The following is a 26,322-nucleotide window of genomic DNA, read 5'->3' as shown; positions in this document are numbered from 1 at the left end:
TTAAACAGAAGATAGTCTAAAGTCATTTATATTTTGCCTGGAATGCATTAGAACTTTTCTTCCTTAGTTAATTTACTTTCTTAACTTTGCTTTGCTTATGCTGATATTTGTTGAAAGCGAGCCACAGGAAGGAAGATGACATAAAAGCACCATTTTAGGAGGCAACAACCTTGGCATTAAACAGACGACTGGTCATCCTCAATGAGGAGAACTCATTTGTGGGAACCAAGAGTTTGATTATCATGGAATTCTTTGTCAAAATTCCTTACCTTTCCTCATACAATACCGTAGAATTAGAAAATGTACATTTTAAGTTTCAAGTCAATAACATGTTAATTCATGTGTTACTTTCAGCTGCTCTGCCTGGAGAAAAATAGCAAAGTGAAGCACTACCAAAAGCAAGAGAGGAATATTACTTTGGCTTTTAAACATGTAAACACATGTCTAATATAATCAATCTAAGACCACAGGAATATGTTTTATTTATTTATTGTTCTGGAGTTCTCTAATGAAATGTGAATTTATTACCAACTGGTAACTCTACACAGTTTTCTTGTGTGTGCCCAAGAAGCTTAGCTAGATATATTATCAACTATGAAAAACAGACTTTCCAAAGGGCTATAATAATAGCTATAACAATTTACAGGAATTTTTAAAAAATTAAATAGATTCAAAATGTAGGAAAATAAAACTTTATGTTGGAGAGTAAGAAATTTCTGCAGAAGGAGTACTTTTTCAGTAATCACTATGACTGGTACCTTAAAGAGAAGATATTTCGACCTGATCCTCATCCTAGTATATCTCAGGTTATTTCTTAAAATTCCCTAGTCTGTGCAGCTTTCAAAAGCAAGACAGCAGAAACAATCGCATTATACTTTATTTCATTATTTCAAAAGAGCCCTGCGAGATTGTCTTTGGTTCCTGGTGGGTACATCTGTGTGTGTGCGCCCGCACACGCGTGTGTGTGCATCTCCTTCATTCTGCATGCATGTGATTTAATTTCAGAAATAGAATAATAGAAAGAACAAGCAGTAACAGAATCAGTACTTTAGCCACACAGAGCCAAGAGACAGAGGGAGGTAATTTTTCTTAAAGCAATTTCAGTGAGCACTTTCTACATGAAAAAAGAGAAGTGATTTCCCAAATTGAGAAGGGAAATCCCCTCGGTGTTAGTGTAATAGATAGAACGAACGGACTATTTAAGAGAAGAGCTCTTAAATGTGCTGGGGAATGCAGGGGTTTTGAGAGGCAGTGACTTTTGATCTCGATCGCCCCTGCTGGATTTCATTTTCAGAAAGAATAAGTGGAGTGTCTACAGCGCAGATCCAGCCCAGGTCCCTGCACGTCACATCCCCAGCATCCCAAAAGATACCAGGCGGGACAAGTTGCATATTGGCATGGCCCAGTGTGGCCACTCTTATTTTCTTAGGCAAAAATACCCCACAAACCTAAACAGTTATAGAATGGGTTTTGGGAAAAGCACTCTAATGGTATTAACTATAGTTCAAACTACCAATTACAATGTCAAAAAAGTGATATCCATGTTTGTCAAGGTGTGGAAAAACCGGAACTCTCCTATATTTGGGAGAATTTAAATTGGTAAAGTCTCTTTAGAGAGCCAAATGTAATGTGTGCTTATTACTCAACCCAGACTTGCCACATCTCAGAATCTTGCTTACAGAAATAATCACATAAGAGGATGTCTTTTGCAGCATTGTTGCCAATCACAAAAATTGGTAACAATCTAAATATCCATCAGCAGAAGAAAGGTTAACTAAATCGTTGTACATCTGTTTTAATGGGGAAAGAGCTCTAGACCATATTGTTGAATGAAAAAGACTATTTGTTCATCAATATGAATAGCATGATCCCGCTTATGAAAAATAAAATACTAAGTGTCTATGTACCCATGTTTGTATAAACCCAATGAAAAAGATCTGGAGATATACACCAGAATCTTGAGAGGGGACATTTCTGCAAATGGAGTCACATAACAGAAAGGACAATGTGAGCAAAGTGATCGTTTTTTTAACTTTACACAGTCACAAAATGTGTTTTTATTTGAACATATATAAATATATTTATATTATGTGGACAATTAAGAAAATTTTTAAAGGAACAAAAGTAATCCAAGTTTTTAAATTTTGTAAGCAAAACAAGTTCCTTCTCTTATTATCTCAGGGAAGATCAAAACATCTTCCAGACACAGATTCGGCACTAATTTATAGAGTTAATGAGATTAGGTATAACCACTGCAATCTCTATTTCAGAAATCCCCCTAATGTAATAAGATTTTAGTTTTAGTTTGTTGCATCTACAAGAAACTGAACTCATCTCATCAGGTTCTACCAGACACTAAAATGACTTAGTAACCACCCTCACTTCTTACAAGTAAGTTAATCAAATGACTTCCTTTTCCTCATGGCTGCCTTTTAGTCCCTCAATCTTTCGGTCATTAATAAATGTATTCCTCTTGTGGCCCAAGCTTCCTTTGAATCGCACGACCAACAGAAGTGATGGTCTTCTATTTTTACAGTGTGCAAAGTACGGAGTTGGGAACCAAACCCCATGGCCAGTGCCTTCCACCATGCATTTGCTTTTCAATTTTGAGTTTGCTAATCTTGCTTTGTCCACTGTGCAGAGGGACAGTGGACAAAGCTGTCCTTCTTAGGAGGGAGACAACACAAGGCTGCTTGCTTATTACTTCTCCATAAATTACTGCCCTGGGCTACAACATCTCGATGATTTAAATCCTTTATATTAGTTTTCCTGGTGCACAATCATAGTCTTATGCCATCTATTTAAAGATTTAAAAGAGCTTCCCAAATATAACATAAAGTTATATCCCTTTGTACTTCCATTTCCTTAAGATGTATCTCCCTTTTATGGCTCCCTGTCTATCTCTTGACCATCATCCTCTCACCTTTAAAACTCTTCACTTAATCCTCTTGAACTCACTCCCACTTTATTCATCTCTCTTGGAACAGAGTTTCTGTATCACTTAGGAAATACAACCCATTCATAGAGAGGAGGTGACACTTGTTAATCAAACCCTTACACATTTCATTCCACCATCTGGAGTCTGTGCTGTCCAATATGGCAGCCACTAACCACAAGTGCCTATTTAGGTTAAATCTAAATTAATTTAAATAAAAGTAAATAAAAAATTCAGTTTCTCCTTCTCACTAACCACATTTCAAGTGCTCAGTAGCCAAATGTAGCTAGCGTCTATGGTCTTGGACAACACAGCTATACAACATTTTCCTCATTGCAGAAAGTTTTATTGGACAGCCCTGATCTAAGTATTTCAACTATAACAGAACCTAGACTCTTGGGAAAATTCAAAACTTTAATAACAGGAAGAAATTGGATCTTGGGAAAGCAGAAAATCTATTAATTAATAATGAACGAAACCAACAAACAAATTCACGGTGTCTGTAAATAAATAAAGATATCTCCCTGACTAAACAAACTTTCTACAAATCTTTACATTTCTATTTAACAATCCAATAATTTCTTCCTAAGCATTACATACACTGGCTGGATAACATTTTTTGATTCTTGAATAATTATGGATTTTCAGAATTTGTTTTTAAAGAATATTTATGAAGCTGCCAACCTGCTCCTTCTCATTTAAATACAAACAAGTTTGAAAAGCTTGGACAAACAGAAATGTGGGAATGTTTCCAACTACTTTAAAGCCCCCTGAATGGGAATTCAATCTTATATCCTCCACAGGTGACAATGGGCCTTTCTTTCCATTTGCCAAGCATCTATTCATCCATCAGCCTGCTGGCTATCACTTCCCCATGACATCTGCCTGAAACCATCCCCTCCCTGCATACGCCATCCCAGCATTACTCTCTCCCCACTTGTCCAACTACCATCTCCTGTGCATACTTCCCTAACTGTGCGCATCCCACTATGTTCTAGTTACCTATATACATGTGTCCTCCCCGTGCAGTTGGGAGCTCCTTGGGGGCAGGAAAGTACTGACTCATTTGTATTCACAGCACCTAATTAACACTGTGTCTAACACACAGAAAGTTCTCAAGAAATATTTATTGAACTGAGCTGAGCAAATTGGACTCAAAGTTGGAAGCCTGCTTTTCATTCTAACTCTGACTCTAAGTCTTGCGGTCAGAGGTATTTGAGGTATAATCAATGTAATCTACTTTGTTACTGTCTACATTTAATTAGCAGACAGTTGAATTAATTTGAAATGTTAGCAGGATCTATTCCCGGCTCTGATCCAGTTGGCTACTGGTAGCCTACATGCGTTTGTGTTCCTCTCTATAGCAGCTTCCCAATTTCTTGGGAAAAAATAAGATTTTCTCTGGTCCCAAACAAACTAATTAATGAGACTGCCAAGTGAAATAAACAGTGTTGTTCAATCTGTTATTTAATATTTTTCAAAATATACAAATAAATCATTGGATGATGAGATTTAGATTTGATGAGCCAAAAGACAATGAAAAGTATTGTCAATATTTAAAACTTAGACAAAAATTCACTCTCCAAGAGTCTCCAGGAAAATGTCAATTGGGTTTTGTTCCTAAGAAACTTGACTTCATAAAATGGGCAAACATCCAGATTTCAAAAGGGAAGCCCAAATATGTCATATATTCATACATTGCCAAAAGATCATTAGTTCATATGTATGTATTTTAAAACCCAAATTCTAATAATCTTGATTAAAAGACTGGCGTTAGCAACCAAAATTTAAGATATAATAATACCACTAAATGCAGGCTGTGAAATTCAGGAAAATGATTTCCTAGCCAGGAAATATGTGGTTCTTTTTAGTGTTATAATGATATCAAGTAGTCAACTGGACTTTTTCTCCCTCCAGGGTGAATTGGAAGCCTAATGGTTCTTTGTTTTTCACTTCTCCTTTTAATATCAATGGAATATCACGTTTTACAACATTTATGCTGAAAGACAGAATAAACACGATCTCTGAATTTGTTGAGGGATTTGCAGAATAATTTTGTGATTCTTCTTTATTTAGAGGAATACCTACAAGATTATATTTGTATAGAGACTTAGAATTTCCAAATGCTTACAGGTGCATTATCACATTTAATGCAAATCGTTCATATACATGATGAGCTCAATTATTCAGGCAGCATCTGCTCAGTTTACATATTATTCATGACATTTCCCTCCCTTCTTTTTTCCTTTCTGGGCTGAAATTTGATCATTTTCTTTCCTATTAGTCTTGTACTAGTGACAAAGGAGGAAAGAAGAAAAGGAGGGGAAATTCAGGCTGATCGTATTTTAAAAATTTATAGAGTTCTTTTGGAAAAAAAGTGACTGAGAATATTCAAACTGCTAGTTACATTAAGGCTCTAGTGAGCAGCAGCATTAATTTAAGTGATTTAAATTATTTCAATGTTTGTGACTTATTCAAATATCCTTACTCTACAACTTCTAATTAATAACATAATCGTTTTACAATCATTTTTTTAATTTAGGTCTGTGTGCTAGGGAGTATTATTCCCACTTTTATAGGTGAGAAGGCAGGAATATGGAGAGATGAAGTTGATCTGTCCAAGCAGAGGCTGAGATCAGAAACTAAGCCATGTGACGCCAAGTTGAGCATCCTTTCCCGGAAATCAGTGGTTCCAAGCTTTAGCACGCATCAGAATCTTGGTGGGCTTGTAAAACACAGCTGGGGAGCCCCAGACCTGAAGTAACTGGTTTGGCATGTCTGAGGTGCGGCCTGAGAATGTGCATTTCTAAAAAAAGGTGCTGCTGCTAGTGATCCAAGGACCACACTTTGAAAACCACTGCTTTAAACCATGGCTGCCTCCCTCGGCTCTTTCTACATCCCACTCAACTGTAATCACACTAGAGCAAGGAAAGTCTCCTAATTCTGTGCTGCCTCTCTCCATCCCCACCTCCCACTGCCATCCAGTCATCACCATGGTGCCTGTGGCACCGCACACACACCACATAAATGGTGCATGAATGTGGCTTCCTTCTCATGGTATTAGGGAATGACAGATCAGTGAAGTGAAATGCATTAAGTAACCTTTTTTTATAGGGTCTATTTAAACTAAAATGTTTGATCTTTTTTTCTCCCAAGCTACTGAATTTATTAAGTGAAACAAAGAGACAGAGGACAGCAAGGAACTGTCTCCAAGCCCCTACGCTTCCCATGAGCTCTTTATGCCCTCAGGAAATCTGAGTCACCCTGCCATGATGGAAGACCTCCAGGTGTGGGTCCTCCCCCAACATGCACAGTGCCACCACTGGTGTTAGTCAATACTTTCCCAGCTTTGTGAGGAGGGGCCAATTTGCTCTTATTCCTTAGAAATAAATGACTGTCCTTATATCACCCAGGCCAAATAATTTCTTCAACTCTTCCTTCTTTTTCATTGCAAAATATGTCACTTTAAATGGGCATTATCCTGTTAATATTTTCAGTCTACTTGGGAATATAGATACTATGCTTTTTGAGAAAAGTGGCCAGATTGTGTTGCCCCAGCTAGTTAATTAACTGGAGAACCAAGAACACGAGAACCATGGCATACTATATAAGATCTGACGGGCGAAAATATCATAGCTGTAAGAAACAGATTACTGACATTTTGTTAATGTTTAACATCACGGTCTTACCTATGCACACTAGATCCATAAAACCATACATTCCATAGCAGATTTGAAAAAGGATGTCCTTCCTCTGCCACACTGCATAGGGGCTGAAGGCTGACCAGAGGAGCCAGGTCACACTCGCTATTAAGAACAGGGATCCTAGGATTACAGCAATCATCTGAACTTTCTCAACCAGTGTTATAGAAATGCTTTGCCACTAAAAGAAAAACAGAGGCATGTAAGAAAAAGGTGCTATGTATAATTGAAAAAAAAAAACCAAAACATTTTCAGCCCCATGTTTCTCTTCAAAATGTTAGACCCTTTTCAATCTGATCAGCCCCCAAATGAATTTTTCCATTTAGTCCAGACTATAAAAAATAGACAAGCAAATAAAGATTAATGAATTGCCTTAACTTCATTATTTTCAGTAATTCACCATTCTGCAAGTTTAATCTAGTTTTACTCCAGATAACAGTACTAAGAGTGAATCGCTGAGGAATAGTTAGTACCTGGGAATCACATTGCCATCTTTCCCGCATGCATGAAATTAAATACATTCTGATGATACATGGTGAGGACTCCACTATTTGGAAATTTATTTCGCTCGTAACACATTTGGCTATTGCAAAAAGGGGGTTTCTCTTTTTGTGGGAAAACGTAAAAAACAAATAAATAAGTTATACAAGAACATCAGTGGAAAAGTCATTTAAGGTAACACACTAGCATAATTATAAGGGAACTATAAAATGGTACATTGTCTGTTATTGGTACATTTCATATACCTAGATATTACTGATTTTTAATCATCTGTGGGTAACCCATGAAGCCATTTTTGTCAAGATTTAGAATTTGTATACAAATGGAGTATCTTTGAAACTCACAAACTGTATAAGCACATACTATTTAATGGGGAAGAGTAATTTGGTGTCCTAAGTATCAATAGTTGAGAGAATTTACAGTACAAATGATCAAAAATCTTTCAAGGGTGTTATCAACTTGAAAGAATTAATTAGTCATGTTCTCAATTTTGCATAATTGAGACAAACAAAACTGGAATTGCAATTATGGTTTGCCAGTAAACAATGAAACTCAAAACAACCTGCACTGTCTCATTCCGTATGAAAGAGCGCTGGCTGTTGCAACATATGGTTTGTCAGAAGAATTCCTAAACAGTTGAAATAACCTTTAAAAACAAATGAGCTTGAACAATCAGCGTCCATTGGGTGAATCTGGTATTTCCTTATACTCTTTACTTACACTAAGCCTGAAGATGTGCATTTCCAGATGGCAAATCTATCACCACCCATAACTTCCTTCTCTCCCTCATTGTCTCTCCGCCTCTCCCAGAGTAAATAATTTACATATAATATTTTACTTATGCATTTGACCTTGAAAATTCATGGATACTATTAAGTTCTACATTTATTAAAGATTAAATATCAAGATGCATTTGATATATTTTATAATCTAAAGTCATTTACTTTGTTTTTCTTTTAAAAAAACAGAACCAAATGACAAAGTTTGGTGGAATTCTATAGGAAAGGTATTTCTAACCATTTAATACGAAGATTCACTTATCGAAAAACAACTCTTATTTTTACAATTCTAGATGAATAACGAACTAGTCAAAATTATTTTATCATTATAAATGAATCAATGTTGTATTTCAAGTTTTTTTTTAGCTTTCTGACATAATTTTAAACACATGAATTTCAAACTGCCACGCATCTGACTTTAAAACCATTTTAAATTTGGTGTCACTAAATAAGTGTGAACTATCATTGTCTGTTGTTCTTGTTTAGTTTTGATGCTCATTAAAATTTGCATTAAATACAACAATATGGTAAGCAACATAGAAAACTACTTCCAACTAACATCCATCCTAGATGGCTGCTATCATGTCTATACGCATTATGTTACCTTTTATTAATTTATTCATCACATCAGACAGATGAAAACGAAGCATACTTTTAAATCCAGGGGGCAAAGGTGTCCAACCTGTGTGTGTGTGTGTGTGTGTGTTTGATTTTCACATGGTGGGCCACACGTTTCAAAGCACATATGCCTGAATCACAGGATCTTGAGTAATCAAAGGTGAGTGAGGAGGATACACCGAGAATGATGTTAACTGATATCTACTTTCCTTTTGTCAGTAATCCTTTATGTTCCAGATTCATTATATAATTTTAGTGGAGTTAAATATTGACAGCTCAATATTGTATAATTAATTATATTTAGCTTCAATCAGGCCTACTAATTAATTCACCCAAGACAGCCTGAATGCCAATTCAGTAACAACACGGTGGCCACAGGGACAATGTGGTAGACCCTACTAGGCAGTCGGATTTGGGTGAACTGGTGGGGACAGTTTTATGTGGCTGTGGTGTCTCGTGGACACAGGAAATTGGGGTGGCTCTCGTCTCAGAAGCAGCATGACTTCAAGGGCTGGGAGGTCGCGCTCAGATGGCAGGCTTCCGACGCACGAGGCTTAGCTGGTCCTTGTCAGGGAAGGTAAGTGAGTGAAGAAACAGACTTACTAGGAACAAGAAACACTGATGCTTCACGCTTGTTTGGGGACACCAAATTTCAAGTGGTTTAAAATTCAAATACTTGTCAGTTTGGAATTAATGCGTTTAAAATTATGTCAGGAAGCTAGGAAAAAAAGAACTCTTGATTACAATACACTGGGAAGCTTAATTATTCACAATTATCACAGAAATTATTTTTCGTTGTAATTATAAGAAGCAATTTGAGATTTTTGAAGCTTACTTTTAAAGAAGGATAAACTGTTCAAAATTTAGAATGAAATTTTTAGTTCTATATCACTCTGCTAATAATGCAAATATGCAAGTGTGTCTAAAAGTGCATAGATGTTCTTCATATTCTGATGAACCTTAAAATGAACACCATTTCACTGAATAGCTAATGAGGACAAACCATTATTGAAACCAAAATTATTAAACAATTATGAACATAGGGATTTTTTCCTTTTGAACACTGATATCATCTTGGTAATTTCTTTGCCCATTATACACAGCTTTTTCTTATTTTTACCATTATGTGCAAAAAGTAGGATTATTCACTTTCTTCCCCCAGGAAAAATGCTGCTTCCCACCGCTAGGAAACACCCACCTACCATCCTTGCCCTGGAAGGCACACATTATCTAACCGGCTCAGCCTCAAGGAGCTGTGTTAATGGACCATTAGCTTGGACAATAAAAACAGAAGATGAGTCTCCAGGGCTTCCCTCGCTACCCCAATGGTATCCAAGGCCTGGATTTCAGTTTGTATGATATTTCTGAACCTGGAACAAAATCTGTCAACTGCTGAACAAAATTTCCCTCTAAAACTTGATATGTAGGCATAAATATATTTTTTTCATTTAAATTTCTTCCTAAGTTTGGAAAGGGAAGTAATATAACAATAACCAGATTGACTCTAAATAATTGCTATTATTTTATTTCTTTCCATAATATTTGAATATGTGACTCTTTTATATTCCTAAAAAGGTGTTCACTTCCACACAAACTATTGGATGTATTGTTTCTAGTAAAAGTGGGACCAACTGGCTCCACTTTTGGAAGTTCATCCTCATTTAGTAAACCAAAAGAAGTAATTTAGAATCACAGCCTATATTTACATAGGGCCAATAAGTGCCAGGCACTTTTCTAAGAAGTTATGTTTAACTCATTTAATTCCCACAACAACTCCATAAGGGAGGTGTTATTATTATTCCCATTTTACAGATAAGTAAACTGAGGCAGAGAAAGGTTAAACAATTTGCCCAAGGTTCCACACCTAGCAAGGACTAGAGTTGAGATATAAACCCGGCAGTCTGGCTCCTAGGTTCATGCTCTTAACCCTTATACTTTACCATATAATAATTCTACTGAGCTCTGCTAACAATTAATTGCATACACCCAGTCTTTGCAATGCCACTGCAGTTCTCCTGTTCAAAGCTTCAAGTCTGTCTTCTCTGGTCTACTGAAATAGCTTTCCAGCTGGACATCTAGTCACGAGTCATGCACTGATGCTTTATGTAACTCCAAAGTCTACATTCGTAATGAAAGGAGAACTGCCCCCAGGAAGGAGGGCTAAGTGTTTGGCTCAGTACATATTCCCAGTGCCTGGCACAGAATTGTTTCACAAAGGATGAAAGAAAGGGATGGAGGAATACTATGAGGAAGAGAAGGAAGGGGGAGGGAAGGAAGGAAGGAAGGAAAGAGGAAAGGGAGGAAGGGAGGGAAGGAGGGAGGAAATGAGAAAGGGAAGAACAGAGGGAAAGGGAGAGGGAAGAAGGGAGGGAGGAAGAGAGGAAAAAATAAAGAAAGGTGGAAGAAGGGAGAGAGCTGTGCGCTCTCAATTCCGTTTAATCTGACTCCTTTGTATTGTTCCAAATGCCATGCACTTTTTACTTTGGTCCCTCTCTGCATCTGAGTATGTTCCTTCCTCAGGGCGCAAGACCCTTCTCCCTTTTCCTCACGTGATGAAACCCTCATCCACCCATAACTGGCTCTAATGCCAACTGTTCTAAAAAGCCATCCCCTTGTGCCCCTCCTCTTGAAGCAGAATCCTTCTTTCTGGATCCCGCAATCCACTGTTGATACTTTTATTTAGTGCAGATTTCCTTCTCATTTGGATCCCAGATAACTGTTTGTCTCCCTGTTGTCCAAAGACTGCAGGTGTCACGAGGGCAGAAGCTGTCTCATCCTCCTCTATATTCAAACAGCTGAACACATGCAGTAAATTCTTGAATACTTGGTCTCCTGACTTTAGTTTCCATCATCCTTCCGACTGCCAGATTCCCATTCTCGCCACATCCACTCTCTCATTGCCTACAGGATAAAGTTCCAGTTCTGGCCAACCACCAATGAGAAGTGAGAATTTCAACTCAGATCTGTTTCCAAAGCCTAAATTCTTTCTAAAACACCCTTCCTCTGCCTACTGTCTGCCTGCTCTCACTCCTTCTCTCTGCCTACTTAAACTGACACATCCTACATCTGAAAGCAAAAACAAAATGGGCGTAATTATACCTTTCTAAAGGTGGCTGTAAGGATGGAGAAAAGTCAACATAGGGAAAAAGCAGTCAGCACAGCAGAGTGCCAACTAAATCTGACCTGAAGCTTTCTAAATGGCATTCTCAAATACTTCTTGAGTCTGAAAATTGTGGTTTGTTAAATGAATATTAACATGAAGACAATCTCAAGGAGTTATATCTCTTTAATTCTAATGAAATTTGGAAAGAATTAAACTCACACAAGAAATTATTTAATATTCTCTTTATAAACAACTGCTCAGAGATGCACTAAGTAAGGTCCACCAGTCCTAAAAAGATGCAGACAACATACATGGCCCAAAATTTGGTGTCATTGTGTGTGAGTGTCCATGTCAGTGTGGCGCCCTTCATGGGAAATTAATACCCCAATTATAACCACAGACTGCTGTGAAACCATGGCAAAAACTGTTGCCCTCATCAATGGAATCTGACTAGTTAACACAGGTTTATAACTTCCTTCAGAGTAGAAAGGATGGAAGAAAAGCTAGGAATTTTCTTTAAAGAAATGATGGGAGCCCAAACCAAGGTAAGACCAAGATTCTCCCCCTTACAAAAACCACTTCCAGCCAGTAAGATAAGAACTGGAGGAAAGGCATACCCCCACCCCATCAGGACTCCAGGACGCTAGTTAGAAAGATGTCCCTATCATTCTGTTGTCTGAAAGAGTTAACGCAGCTTCCCAATTTAGAACCCAATTTCCGCCCTGAAAAAAACACGTGCTCAGCAGGAATGAGACAGAACTCAGAGAAAGTAGATTTGTTCTGTGTGCATTAAATCATTCAGTCTAAAACACTGTTTCATCTTGGTTTTTACAAGGCAGGCCAGATATGAATCATGAGCTAATAGATTTGTAGTACAATGATTTATAGCATGCAGCATGACAGGTGGGATTACTTACCAGTGTCACAGGAGAGAACACCTGCTCTTAAGAAGTGTCCTCTTCAGAAAAATGAATTTAGCTAAAACCTATTTTCAATCGTCTTTAGATGGTGTTTAAATTGAACCGCTAAAGTTGGGATTTGAAATGCTGGCAGAAAACATCTTGATGTGTAATCAATTTGACATGCAGATACAACATTCAGTTAATTTTATGCCCACTCTTTGTAGAGTTGTATTCATAGGCTGCATGTCAAAAGTGATTTCGTGATTTGGTGGGGGTCTTCTCTGTTAGAAAAGCATCTTCATAAAATTATCTCAGAGCTGAGATAGAAGTCAGACAAAAGGAATTTGCTTTGCCTGAGAAAGGCGAAATCTAAGCGACCTAGAGAAAATAATCAGGAAAAGAATGGAACCACCTCTTCGAAAAAGTAACAGAAATTAACAAAACTCTAGCAAGACTAACAAGAAACGAAAGAAGGGATAGAAAAGGACCAATCCTACAGATGAAAATAGTAGTAAGGGAATAGTATAAAGAACCTCATGCCGATTAATTCAATTGCATAGATGAAATAGACAAATACTTTGAAAAATATGTTACCAAAACTGTCTCAAGGAGAAATAGAAAGTATGAATAACCCTATATGAAATAATTGAATTTTCAATCAAAAACGTTCCACAAACAAATGAACAAACACCTCTAGGACCAGAGGGTTTAAGTGGAGAATTTCATCAAACATTTAGAAAAGATAATATCAATGTTACACATACTCTTTCAGAAAATAAAGGACAAACTATTTCCGAACTTACTTTATGAGGCCAGCAAAACCCTTATATCAAAAGCTGACAAAAGTATTAAAAGAAAATTCCAGATCAATATTCCTTATGAAAATAGATGAAAAAAAATTCTCTACAGGGGCTGGCCCCGTGGCCGAGTGGTTAAGTTTGAGCCCTCCACTTCGGTGGCCCAGGGTTTCACCAGTTGGAATCCTGGGCGCAGACATGGCACCACTCGTCAAGCCATGCTGAGGTGGCGTCACACATGCCACAACTGGAAAGACCCACAACTAAAAATACACAACTTTGTACCAGGGGGCTTTGGGGAGAAAAAGGAAAAATAAAATCTTTAAAAAAAATATTCTCTACAAAATAATAGCAAATCAAATCCAGCAATATATAGAAAGAATAATGCAGCACAAAAGAGTGACTGGGATTTCTCCTAGAAATACAAGGTTGAGCTAACATTCAAATATTAGTCAATGTAATTGACCATATTAACAAACTAAAAAAGAAAAATCTTCTCAATAGATTTGGTAAAAATTATATGACAAACACTCATTCAGATGAAAACTAGGAACAGAAAAAAAAACCTCTTAACCTGAAAAGCACATCTACAAAACACTTAAAGCTAGGATCATCACACTTAATGGTGGCAGAAACAACAACAAAGAATGCTTTTCCCACTAAGATCAAGAACTAGGCAAAAATATTCACCCTTATTACTTCTATTCAATAGTGAACTGGATGTCCTAGTCAACAGAATATGGGGGGGAAAAAAGAATGACATACAGATTGTAAAGAAAGAAGTATAAATTATTTCCATTTGTAGATGACATGATTATCTATGTAGAAAATCCTAGAGAATCTACAGGAAAATCTAATAGAATTAGGAAGTTGGTTCAGCACACCTCAAAATACAAGGTCAATAAACAAAGATCATTGTATTTAGATTCCAGCAGCAACAAGTTGGAAAATAAAATTACAAAAACAATACTAGATAAAAAACACCGTAAGTCATAAATTACTTAGGACTAAAATTTTTTAAAGATGATCTACAAATCACTGCTAAAAGAAATTAAAGAAAACCTAAATAGATGGCAGTTGTGGATTAGAAAACTCACTATTGTTCAGATAATCATTCTCTCCAAATTTAGATTCTAAAGTTAAAACAGAAGAAAAATAGTATCAGAAAAACAAAAGTTTCTCGTTACTGTTTACATTTTTAACAAAGAGGCCACTCATTTAGAATGATAATCAGTCAGTTGGTGTTATCAATCTAATTTTAACTCACAGTGATTTAAAAAAATCTCCAAATCATTGGCTGCAATTTCTACAAGAATTCAGCACAGAAAGCCCCCTGGACACACTTTGTTGTAGGGAACAATCTTTACTACTGTTCTCTTGGCCAGTGGTAACACATATCCTCTGAGGGACAGTGTCTTGGCCACAGATCATTATTTTGTTTCCTCAAAATGCCTGGAACTAGATCATGTGACCAAGAGAAATGCAGAGAGGTCAATGGGCAGCTGTCCATGTGTCCTAGGGAATGTTGTCAGGGTTTCATGCTATTGTACAGAACTCAGAAGATCAATAAAATTTTTTCTTCCAGAAACCTGGAAATCCCAAGAAGTTTGACAAGCCATGTTCCAGGACTACAGAGATGTGCTCAGTATGGTTTGCAGCTCAGGGAAAGGAAACCAAGCACCCTCAAGGTGAGGGTCACCCTGGGGGTTCCTGGGAGGAGTGTCCAGGACTATGTGCCTGGGTCCTAGGATTATGAAGCAGGAGAGAAATTTTCTTCCCCTAGAAAGGAAGTATCTGGGAGGGGATGACCTCTTAGAAGACTTCACTCTGGTAAGAAGATTCTTCTCAGCTTTCCTCATGACAATTAGACTCAGCCGAGCTGGACACATGAATAGACAAGACTGCTCTTTGACTTTGGGGCCAGGAGAATAAAGTCCTGGAGGAAATGGGACAAAGGTGAAACTGTCCTAAGGCCACATGGAGCAGCAAAGGGACCATGGATCCAGGGCTAGGACAGAGTGACCAGAGAGCCTGCCAAGTTTGAAAGTTCAGTTCCAGGGGGAGAAAATTAATGCAAAGGGAAGGTTTGGTTACTAAGTGAAAAGCAAAACTAACAGAGCCCAGAGACATGGAGTGGGGAGGGATGCTAAACGGGAGCGATATCTGTGAATGGCCAGGGACAGTGACCCTAATTACAGGAGTGAGATGGGCCTTCCAAAGAAACGTCTATCCAGAAAAACCCTTGTAACAAAAGCTGTCCTTTATCCATATGCCAAGTCTTTGGAAATAAGAGACTGAAGACGATCGTATCTGGCTGTCTCCAGATTCATAGGACGATGGCAGATCAAAGGAGCAGAAAGTGTGAAAAGTTTTCTTATAAGGGATGAGTATACTCAATTTCAGTTAATCCTCTAACTGACAAACATCTCTCAAATGACTGAGTATTAACAGGAGCAAGACCTTTTTGAACTAACAAGAATTAATTTAGCAACTACGGAGCATGGAGTCCACAAGAGGAATACCAAAGATCATGGATCTCTTGTAAAAAAATGTATATGGATTCCTCATTTTTTTCTCCTAATTCCAGAACTATCCATATCTCATCTCTCAATGCTATTTCTTGTTCACTTGTTTTGATTGTTATAGATTATCATACTTGCCGAAGGTTTATTGATCCAGATTTCACAGTCTAAAAGTTAAAAAAAAAATACACTGCAGTTCTTCACTGTTCGAGAGTTTATACTGCCTTTTCCCTCTCTGTTAATTCCTTCTGGTAACAAAAGCAGGGGTGACCATTATTTTAAATCAAGGAAATTGCTCCAAGTGCCAGCTGTCTAATACAGTTAGTCTTAGTAACTAGACTTTGCCCTATATCAATTAAAAGTGTATGTCTGCATATAACACATTTTTGGTTTGTTACTCTTCTCAATATTCACTATTAATTATGTTTAAACACAGCCTCCCCAGAGAATCTCTATCTAAGTAATTAGTAGGTGGGCATAACCCTATTTACTTGTTCTCTCCACAAGGGGTTGAAAGCTACCTGGCGCTAAAGGAGGTTATTAAAACTCTCAATGGGCCGTTGCTGTTTTCAATCTTGCTTTTGGAGCAGAATCTCATGGAAAACAACTACTTTCCCATTTGCAATACTTCAGTTCATGTACAACAAACACTGCCTGCTCTCCTGGTGGTCAGAACAGCGCCCTTGGGAATTAGGGACTATAGCATGAGGCACATCACCTCTTCCATGGAATTTACGTAGTCTTTACCAACTGGCTTTCTCTTGGCTATGGGGAGGCAGCATAAAGTGCCGGGACAAACAGAGCTGTGAATTGGCTCTACTACAAAATGACTTATTCTCATAAGGACCTCAATGTTCTTCTCCATGAAATGACATTTGACATGGTCATCTCAGAATAATTGTGTGCTGACGCCTCTACGCCTTGTTCTCCTTCCTTAATTGAGTTCCAGGGACTGAACTCATGGCTATGAGACCATGAAGTGGCAGAGTCAGTAACAGGGAGGACACAGCCCATCACAATGAGCAATGAGGGCACAGTGTCTACTACATGGAACTGGGCTTTGCCTCATTCTTGGTTAGGGAAGTCTCGCAGTAGGATGATGCCACCAATATAAAGTTGCACACGAAATCCCACCCCCTTTAAATTTCTGACAAGTATAAATGTATTCATTCAACATATGCTTATTGGATGCCTGGTAGGTGCCACAGAAATCACTAGACTAAGGAAAAATCTTATTCTCATGGGATCACTATCCAAACAGAAAAAGAAACACGAAAGGCTCCCAGGACAAGGTGACACGTGAGCTGAGTTTGACAGGATATGTAGGAGGACTTGGCTCAGTAGAGAAAGTGTGTGCTGAACACTTGAGGAGAGATGGGAAGGACAGACAGGAAGAGCCATGTGTATGTAAAGGAGCTGGAATGTTTAAGAAATAGTGAAATTTTATTGTCACTGGAGAGTAGAATCCACATTGGCAAGTGGTGGGAGCCAGCTCACAAGGGGTTTCCAGGATTGGCTATGGAGTTTAAATTTTATCCTATAAGGCAAAGGCTATTAAATAAGCCCAAGAAAGAACCAGGTCTGAATGTGACAGGATGTCTCAGAGAAGTTTACCTGCCTAGCCCTGTTCTTGCTTCCAGTGTTTTCCAAAGATGGACATAACACACCCCATCCCATATGCTCTTCTGCCATGTGACCTGGCCAATCCCCATCAAAAAGGAGCGTTGATTTCTCCACTCCTTGAGTAAGGGATGCTTTGGCCAATAGGATATGGCAGAAGTGACCCTATATCAATTCCAAGCACAGCCTTAACTGTCCTGGCAGTTTTTTCTTCCTCCCTCTTGGAAGCCATGCCATCTAAGAAATGTGACTGCCTCAAGACCACCATGCCACGAGAATCTCAAGCCACGAGGAGAAGTTCTGGCGATGACACACCACGCGCAGAGGAAGAGCAAAGAGCTCCAGGGCACTAGGTATGTGAATGAAGAAGATATCTCAGAAGGGGATCGTCCAGCCCCAGACCCCCGAGCAGACTCCACAGTGATCACAGACAAATCATCCAGCTGAACTCTTCCGACCACAAAATCATGAGCAAAATGATAATGGTTGCGTTAAACCACTAAGTATTGGGATAGTTTTTTCAGCAGCAACAGACAAAAGGAACTCTGCTATTTGCTGATCATTCTTTGCACTGTGGTAACTGCAGGAGCAACAGGCTGAGAATCAGAAAACCATGCTCTTCCTGGATCACCAACTCAGTGGGGGTCCCTCAACTTCTCTACCCTTCTGCTCATTTTTAAAATGAAGATTTCAATTAAATCACCTCTAAGGCCCCTTTCTGCTCCACAATTCCCTTGAAAACTCACTTCTCTTTATTATGTAATCTTCCCTTTCCTCTTACCGGCCCCCTCTCCTTCTCCGCATATCCATCTAGGAATTCCACAACAAAACGTCCTTAAAAGCACGAGGGATATTTTGGGGGGAAAGGAAATGTTCTAAAACTGGAACGTGGTGATGGTTGTGCTAGTCTACAACTTTACTAAAAATCATTGAATTGTACACAAAAAACAGGTGAATTTTATGGTATGCAAATTATGCCTCAATAAAACTATTTTTTTAAAGCCCTTAAAAAATCCTTAAAAAAGCAAAACGAACAAAATCTTTTCGGCAACTACCTGCTTGGTTGTTGTGAGTTATTCTCCATCATAAAATACTTCAAATGTACTTAATTTTTTTTAAATGTACTTAATTTTTTAAATTAAATATAATTCCCAGTGCAACCCAACATAAAGGGAACTTCTAAGAAGGCCATTTACCTGAAGTAACTCTGCTCAGCTTTTCCGTTCCTGGAAAGGTGCACCCCAGATAAAGAATCTGGACTCTGGGCTCAGGTTTGAAGCTAGGGTCTGACATTTCCACCTCTTTCCTGTATGACTTCGGGCAAGAAGGGCCTTATTTTCTTCATATTTAGAATGAGATAATAGTAATGCGGTGAGGATTAAATGAGAATACCCACACATACACACTCTCTACATAGTACAGTGCCTGGGCACATACCCGGTGCTCATTCGTAATTTATAATTATTATTCCAAAGGCAAAAGAGCCCTAATTGAGAACTTCTCTGAGAGGGAAATTCCTGTGTCCTCCTCTTCTAGAGGAAGCTGGATGGAAGAAGGATCCAGTGTGTCTGGGCAAAGCTGCCCCGTCCAGCTCCCAGTTACACCACAAACCATGTCCCATTTCCTGACATCCTGCTGTGGTTAGCATATCACTTCGATTGACTGCAAAGAAATCCTTTCCACTGACCTATGAAACTGTAAATCTTGAGGCCAGCCCGGTGGAGTAGTGGTTAAGTTTGCGTGCTCTGCTTTGGCGGCCTGGGGTTCCCAGGTTTGGATCCCGGGTGCAGACCTACACACCACTCGTTAAGTCACTCTGTGGTGGCACCCCACATGCAAAACAGAGGAAAATTGGCATAGATGTTAGCTTGGGAACAATCTTCCTCAAGTGAAAAAGAGGAAGATTGGCAATCGATGTTAGCTCAGAGCCAATCTTCCTCACAAAATTCAAAATTAAAAAGAAATAAGTAAATCTCTTAAGAAAGATTTGGCAACTCAGTAATCCCCAGTAAGTAGGGGGATGGGGTGGGAAGAACAGCTATGATATCTTCTCGTGTTTTATTCTTTACTTAGAGCAACACTTTTTTATAGTAAAATTTTATTTTTATCTAATTCTTCTTTTGTTGTTATAAAGTGTATTACAGCTTTTGTAAAATTTTTTTATTGAGGTTATGATAGTTTACAACATTGTGAAATTACAGTTGTACATTATTATTTGTCAGTCATATTATAGGTGCCCCTTTACCTTTGTGCCAACCCACCCCTCCCCCAACCCCCTGGTAACCACTAATCTGTTTTCTTTGTCCATGTGTTTGTTTATCTGCCACATATGAGTGGAATCATACAGAGACTGTCTTTCTCTCTCTGGCTTATTTCGCTTAACATAACACCCTCAAGGTCCATCCATGTTGTTGTGAATGGGACAATTTTATCACTTTTTATGGCTGAGTAGTTTTCCATTGTATATATATACCATATCTTCTTTATCCAGTCATCAGTCGATGGGCACTTAGGTTGCTTCCACATCTTGGCTATTGTGAATAATGCTGCAATGAACATAGTGGTACATGAGTCTCTATGAATTGCTGATTTCAAGTTCTTTGGATAGATACCCAGTAGTGGGATGGCTGGGTCATATGGTATTTCCATTTTTAATTTTTTGAGAAATTTCCATACCGTTTTCCATAGTGGCTGCACCAGTTTGCATTCTCACCAGCAGTGTACGAGGGTTCCTTTTTCTCCACAACTTCTCCAATATTTGTTATTTTTTGTCTTGGTTATTATAGCCATTCTAACGGGTATAAGGTGATAACTTAGTGTAGTTTTGATTTGCATTTCCCTGATGATCAGTGATGATGAGCATCTTTTCATGTGCCTATTGATCATCCATATATCTTCTTTGGAGAAATGTCTGTTCGTGTCCCCTGCCCATTTTTTGATTGGGTTGTTTGACTTGTTGTTGTGGAGCTGTGTGAGTTCTTTGTATACTGCAGAGATTAACCCTTTGTCAGATATATGATTTGCAAATATTTTTTCCCAGTTGGGGGTTGTTTTTTCATTACAATCCGGTTTTCCCTTGCTTTGTAGAAGCTCTTGAGTCTGATGAAGTCCCACTTGTTTATTCTTTCTATTATTTCCCTTGTCCTAGGAGACATGGTGTCCAAAAAGATCCTTTTAAGACTGATATCAAAGAGTGTACCGCCTATGTTTTCCTCTAGAAGTCTTATGGTTTCAGGTCTTACCTTTAAATCTTTGATCTATTTTGAATTTACTTTTGTGAATGGCATAAAGGAATGGTCTATTTTTTACATGTGCTGTCCAGTTTTCCCCACACCATTTGTTGAAGAGACTTTCTTTTCTCTATTGCATGTTCTCAGCTCCTTTGTTGAAGATTAGCTATCCATAGATGTGTGGTTTTATTTCTGGGCTTTCAATTCTGTTCCCTTGATCTGTGTGCCTGTTTTTGTACCAGTACCATGCTGTTTTGATGACTATAGCTTTGTGGTATATTTTGAAGTCAGGGATTGTGATGCCTCTAGCTTTGTTCTTTTTTCTCAGGATTGCTTTAGCGATTCAGGGTCTTTTGTTGCCCCATATGAATTTTAGGATTCTTTGTTCTATTTCTGTGAAGAATGTCATTGGGATTCTGATTGGGATTGCATTGAATCTGTATATTGCTTTAGGTAGTATGGAGATTTTAACTACGTTGATTCTTCCAATCCACATGCATGGAATGTCTTTCCATCTCTTTACGTCGTCATGAATTTCTTTCAGGAAAGTCTTGTACTTTTCATTGTATCAGTCTTTCACTTTCTTGTTAAATTTATTCCAAGATATTTTATTCTTTTTGTTGTAATTGTGAATGGGATTGTGTTCTTGAGTTCTCTTTCTGTTAATTCATCATTAGAGTATAGAAATGCAACTGATTTATGTAAGTTGATTTTCTGCCCTGCAACTTTGCTGTAATTGTTGATTACTCTAGTAGCTTTCTGATGGATTTTTTAGGGTTTTCTATATATAAGATCATGTCGTCTGCAAACAGCAAGAGTTTCACTTCTTCATTGCCTATTTGGATTCCTTTTATTTCTTTTTCTTGCCTAATTGCTCTGGCTAGAACCTCCAGTACTATGTTGAATAAGAGTGGTGAGAGTGGGCACCCTTGTCTTGTTCCTGTTCTCAGAGGGATGGCTTTCAGTTTTTCCCCATTGAGTATGATGTTGTGGGTTTGTCATATATGGCCTTTATTATGTTGATGTATTTTCCTTCTATACCCATTTTATTGAGGGTTTTTATCATAAATGGATGTTGGATCTTGTCAACTGCTTTCTCTGTGTCTACTGAGATGATCATGCAGTTTTTGTTCCTCATTTTGTTAATGTGGTGTATCACATTGATTGACTTGTGGATGTTGAACCATCCCTGTGTCCCTGGTATAAATACCATTTGATCATGGTGTACAATCTTTTTAATGTATTGCTATATTTGGTTTGCCAATATTTTGTTGAGGAATTTTGCATCTGTGTTCATCAGTGATATTGGCCTGTAATTTTCCTTCTCTGTGCTGTCCTTGTCTTGTTTTGGTATCAGTGTGATATTGACCTCATAGAACGTGCTAGGAAGTGCTCCAAACTGCTCAATTTTCTGGAATAGTTTGAGAAGGATAGGTATTAAATCTTCTTTGAATGTTTGGTAAAATTCTCCAGAGAAGCCGTCTGGTCCTGGACTTTTATTTTTGGGATGTTTTGATTACTGTTTCAATCTCTTTACTTATGATTGATCTATTCAGATTCTCTATTTCTTCTTGATTCAGTTTTGGGAAGTTGTAAGAGTCTAAGAATTTATCCATTTCTTTTAGGTTGTCCAATTTGTTGGCATATAGTTTCTCATAGTATTCTCTTATAATCTTTTGTATTTCTGTGGTATGAATAATTTCTCCTCTTTCATTTCTGATTTTATTTATTTGAGTCTTCTCTCTTTTTTTCTTAGTGAGCCTGGCTCAGGGTTTATCAATTTTGTTTATTTTCTCAAAGAATCAGCTCTTCGTTTCACGATCTTTTCTACTGTCTTCTTGTTTCAATTTCATTTATTTCTGCTCTAATTTTTATAATTTCCCTCCTTCTACTGACTTTGGGTTTTGTTCGGCCTTGTTTTTCTAGTTCTGTTAGGTGTAGTTTGAGATTGCTTATTTGAGATTTTTCTTGTTTGTTTAGGTAAGCCTGTATTGCAATGAATTTCCCTCTTAGGATCACTTTTGCTGCAACCCAAATGAATTGGTATGGTGTGTTTTCATTTTCATTTGTCTCCAGATAATATTTGATTTCTCCTTTGATTTCTTCAAGTATCCATTGGTCATTCAGTAGCATGTTACTTAATCTCCACCTCTTTGCCCCTTTCCCAGCTTTCTTCTTGTAATTGATTTCTAGTTTCATAGCATTATGGTTGAAAAAGATGCTTGATAGTATTTCAATCCTCATAAATTTATTGAGGCTTGCTTTGTTTCCCAAAATATAGTCTATCCTTGAGAAGGTTCCATGCACACTTGAGAAGAATGTGTAACCTGCTGTTTTTGGATGGAATGTTCTATATATATTTATTAAGTCCATCTGGTCTAGTTTTTCATTAATAAACAATTTCCTTGTTGACTTCCTGTCTGGATTATCTACCCATTGGGATTAGTTGGGTGTTGAAGTCCTCTATTATTATTGTATTGTTATTGATATCTCCCTTTAGTTTTGTTAATAGTTGCTTTATGTACTTTGGTGCTCCTGCGTTGGGTGCGTGTACATTTATAAGTGTTATGTCTTCTTGGTGGAGTGGCCCTTTTACCATTATATACTGCCCCTCTTTGTCTCTTTTTACCTGCTTTGTCTGAAGTCTACTTTGTCTGATATAAGTATGGCAATGCCTGCTTTCCTTTGTTCACTATTAGCTTGGAGTATCATCATCCATCTCTTCACTCTGAGTTTGTGTTTGTCTTTGGGGCTGAGGTGTGTTTCCTGGAAGCAGCATATTGTTGGGTCTTGTTTTTTAATCCCTCCTGCCACTCTGTGTATTTTGATTGGAGAATTCTACCCACTTACATTTAGAGCGATTACTGAAATGTGAGGCGCTACTGTAGAGCAATATCTTAATAAAACAAATGTCTTCCCACTAGTTTCCAGAATTCCTCACTGTCCTGTAGTTTTCCCATCAATAAGGGTTTTATAAGAATAAGAAAGAACAAGCTTTGCCTCACTAAAGAGATTTTCCCTTTACTTAAACTGTAGGTCATTCATTCACATTTTCCTTGAGAACCTGCTATTTGCCATGCCAGGGAGAAGTGCAGGATGGGATACTGCCATGAGATATGCCAGACCCTGCTCTGAACATCTGCCTGTCCAGTGAGGAAGACAGACTCATGGCCAGTGACTGCAGAGGACTGCCCAGCAATGGCATCTGTGCACACAGCACTACCAATGTGCAAACTTGAGATACACTTCATAATCAGGAGCCACAGAAAGCATAAAGAAGGAGGTAACAAGTCCTCGGGGGTTTTGAAGCATCAGTAGGACTTCCATTAGGCAGAAAAGAACATGTCAGACAGTAGACCAAACACCTCTCACTCTTTGGCTTTAGGTTTTACTTTAATTTCATTTTATCGTTGACTCAGCTTTCCTAATAGTTTCAAGTTATCCTCCCACATCTAGTTTTGCAAGCCAACAGCAGTCAAATAGTAACTGCTTAGCCCATTAATGTGAATAATCCAGTATAACATCTGGTTTCCACCTTCTAATAGTCCATAATCTACTTGAGTGATTGGACCAGTGCCTGGGAAACAGAAAGGGAGCAAACAATCTAGCATGTAATTAAGCCATAAGCTGTGCAGAAGAGATGGTGAGTTTCATAATGGGAGTTTGGTGGATAGACGTCACTGTAAGCTAAAGCAATCCAGAATGGCTTCCTGGAGGAGACAGGCCTACTTTGAATGGCAGGGAGAATCTGGGGTTGTAAAAGTCTGAGATAAGACCTTCCAGGCAGGAGCGACCTAAGGAAGGCTCTAAGGAGGCAGAATGAACAAGGAATGTTTCTATGGTGCCCAATTTAAAATAAGGCTGGGTCTGCAGGACCCCAGAGAGACCATCTGAGAAGCAATGTGTGGTTAACAATCTGACAGATTTGGCAACATCACATCCAACAATACAACTAATTTTCTCCCCATAAGTCCCATTGTATGTGATTATCTGTTTAAACATCTGCTTCCTGAACCAATCTTACTGTGAGGTGTCTGCAAGCAGGGACTGTACCTTATTGATGTCTGAGTCTTTGTTACTTGGCACAGTGTCATGGTGCCATCAGCAGAACTCAAGAAACATTGGGTCAATGAGTGAGGTTTGGTTTGGTTTTGCCTCTTTATGTGAGTGACTTGCTTTGATAGCATGAAAGGACCCCAAAAGTCACTTTAACTTTCTAATTGTAGTCCAGTGGTTCTCAACTAAGAGTGATTTTGCCCTACCCACTCCCCAGGGGACATTTGACAATATCTGGAGACATTCTTGCTTGTCATTACTGGAGACAGTGCTACTGGCATCTAGGGGGTAGAGACCAGAGATGCTGCTAAACATCTTACAATGTACAAGTTGGTACCCACAATAAAAAATTATCTGACCCAAATGTCAATAGTGCCAAGGTCAAAAAACCCTATTCTAGTCTATCACACTTAAGACTAATATAGATGCTGCATTTGGATTGAGGGTGCTTTAACTGTATTCTCTTCTGAACTTAAAGCATGCTTATCTTTTAAAAGAAACGAGAGGGAAAGAGCCTGATTCTTTTCAAGACAATTGCAATTAGTTTCCTGGGAAACTTAACAGCAATGATGTCCAAGGTGTGTCACAGGTCATCTCATCAGCCTGCAAACTGCATTACATGGTGACTGAGTCCAGAAAATGCATGAGAAATGGTGCATAGAGGACAATGTCAGATGATGATTAAAGTGCTGATATGCTCAAGGTGCCTAGTTAAAAACAAGTTCAAATTCTTTGTGATTCTACATGCAAAAAGCTGCATGTGTATATTAGCACAGCATGCTAATTTCTGAAATGAATGATAGATGATTCAATGAAGCATTGACGAAGGAGGGAAAGGCATGTTCCCTAAGGAAAGATTTCTTATAACATGGGATAGATAGATAAATAGATAGATAAATAGATAGGTAGATAGATAGGGATGGAGAGAGGGAGAGAGGAAGGACGGACAGATGGATGATAGGTAAATGGATGGATGGACAGGTGAATAAATGGTCAGGCAGACTGAGCTACCTTCATCCAAGGCCACAGCCAAGGTCACTACAAATCCATAATGCTGTATGGCCATCCTGCACTGTGTCTCTATTCACTGTAATGACCCAGATTAGTAGAAACACTTGGCCTTTCCTGTTTTTGATTAGGAACTGGAAGAAACCTACCCCAAAAAGGTTAGGATGATGCTAATATTCTGGTACGAATCTGGATCAGGCCACGTTTAGGCCTTGGATAGGGGCAACTGCCCTACAGGTTATCATGTTGTAGATGGGACAGCTCTTCAGACAGGAGAGGAAAGCAAAAGCAGTCTGGTTCTAAGAGAAATAGGGGGCACAGATGAAAAATGTCTCCACTGAGGACCAAATTCATCCTATTCCAGATCTAAACACACACAATTTAGAACTTAGCCTCATAAAAACACATTTGGAAAAAGGCAGAAAGCTCCCTGAGGCCCTTCAATTTAAGGAAGAGAGAAGAGAGGTCCAAGGAGAGGAGTAAACTGCTTAGCGAGGCCACCGAGGTGGCTGGTGGGACATCAACATGGCCCCTGGAATCCATCCAGCAT

The 26,322-nt window shown here is 38.4% G+C and overlaps 1 protein-coding gene across 1 annotated transcript in view; it reads right to left on the bottom strand.

Annotated features, from left to right (window-relative positions):
- The window catches only part of MARCHF11 (membrane associated ring-CH-type finger 11), a 108,024-nt gene that overhangs the window by 16,063 nt on the left and 65,639 nt on the right, over nt 1–26,322 (bottom strand). Inside the window, exon 3 of the mRNA XM_046671150.1 lies at nt 6,625–6,817. Coding sequence (XP_046527106.1) covers nt 6,625–6,817 — 193 coding nt within the window. The remainder of the gene's footprint in view (nt 1–6,624; nt 6,818–26,322) is intronic.

The sequence above is a fragment of the Equus quagga genome, chromosome 9 (assembly GCF_021613505.1).
Source record: "Equus quagga isolate Etosha38 chromosome 9, UCLA_HA_Equagga_1.0, whole genome shotgun sequence".
Taxonomy (NCBI): Eukaryota; Metazoa; Chordata; class Mammalia; order Perissodactyla; family Equidae; genus Equus; species Equus quagga.
The sequence above is the reverse complement of the archived record's forward strand: the minus strand, read 5'-3'. Positions and strand labels throughout refer to the sequence as shown.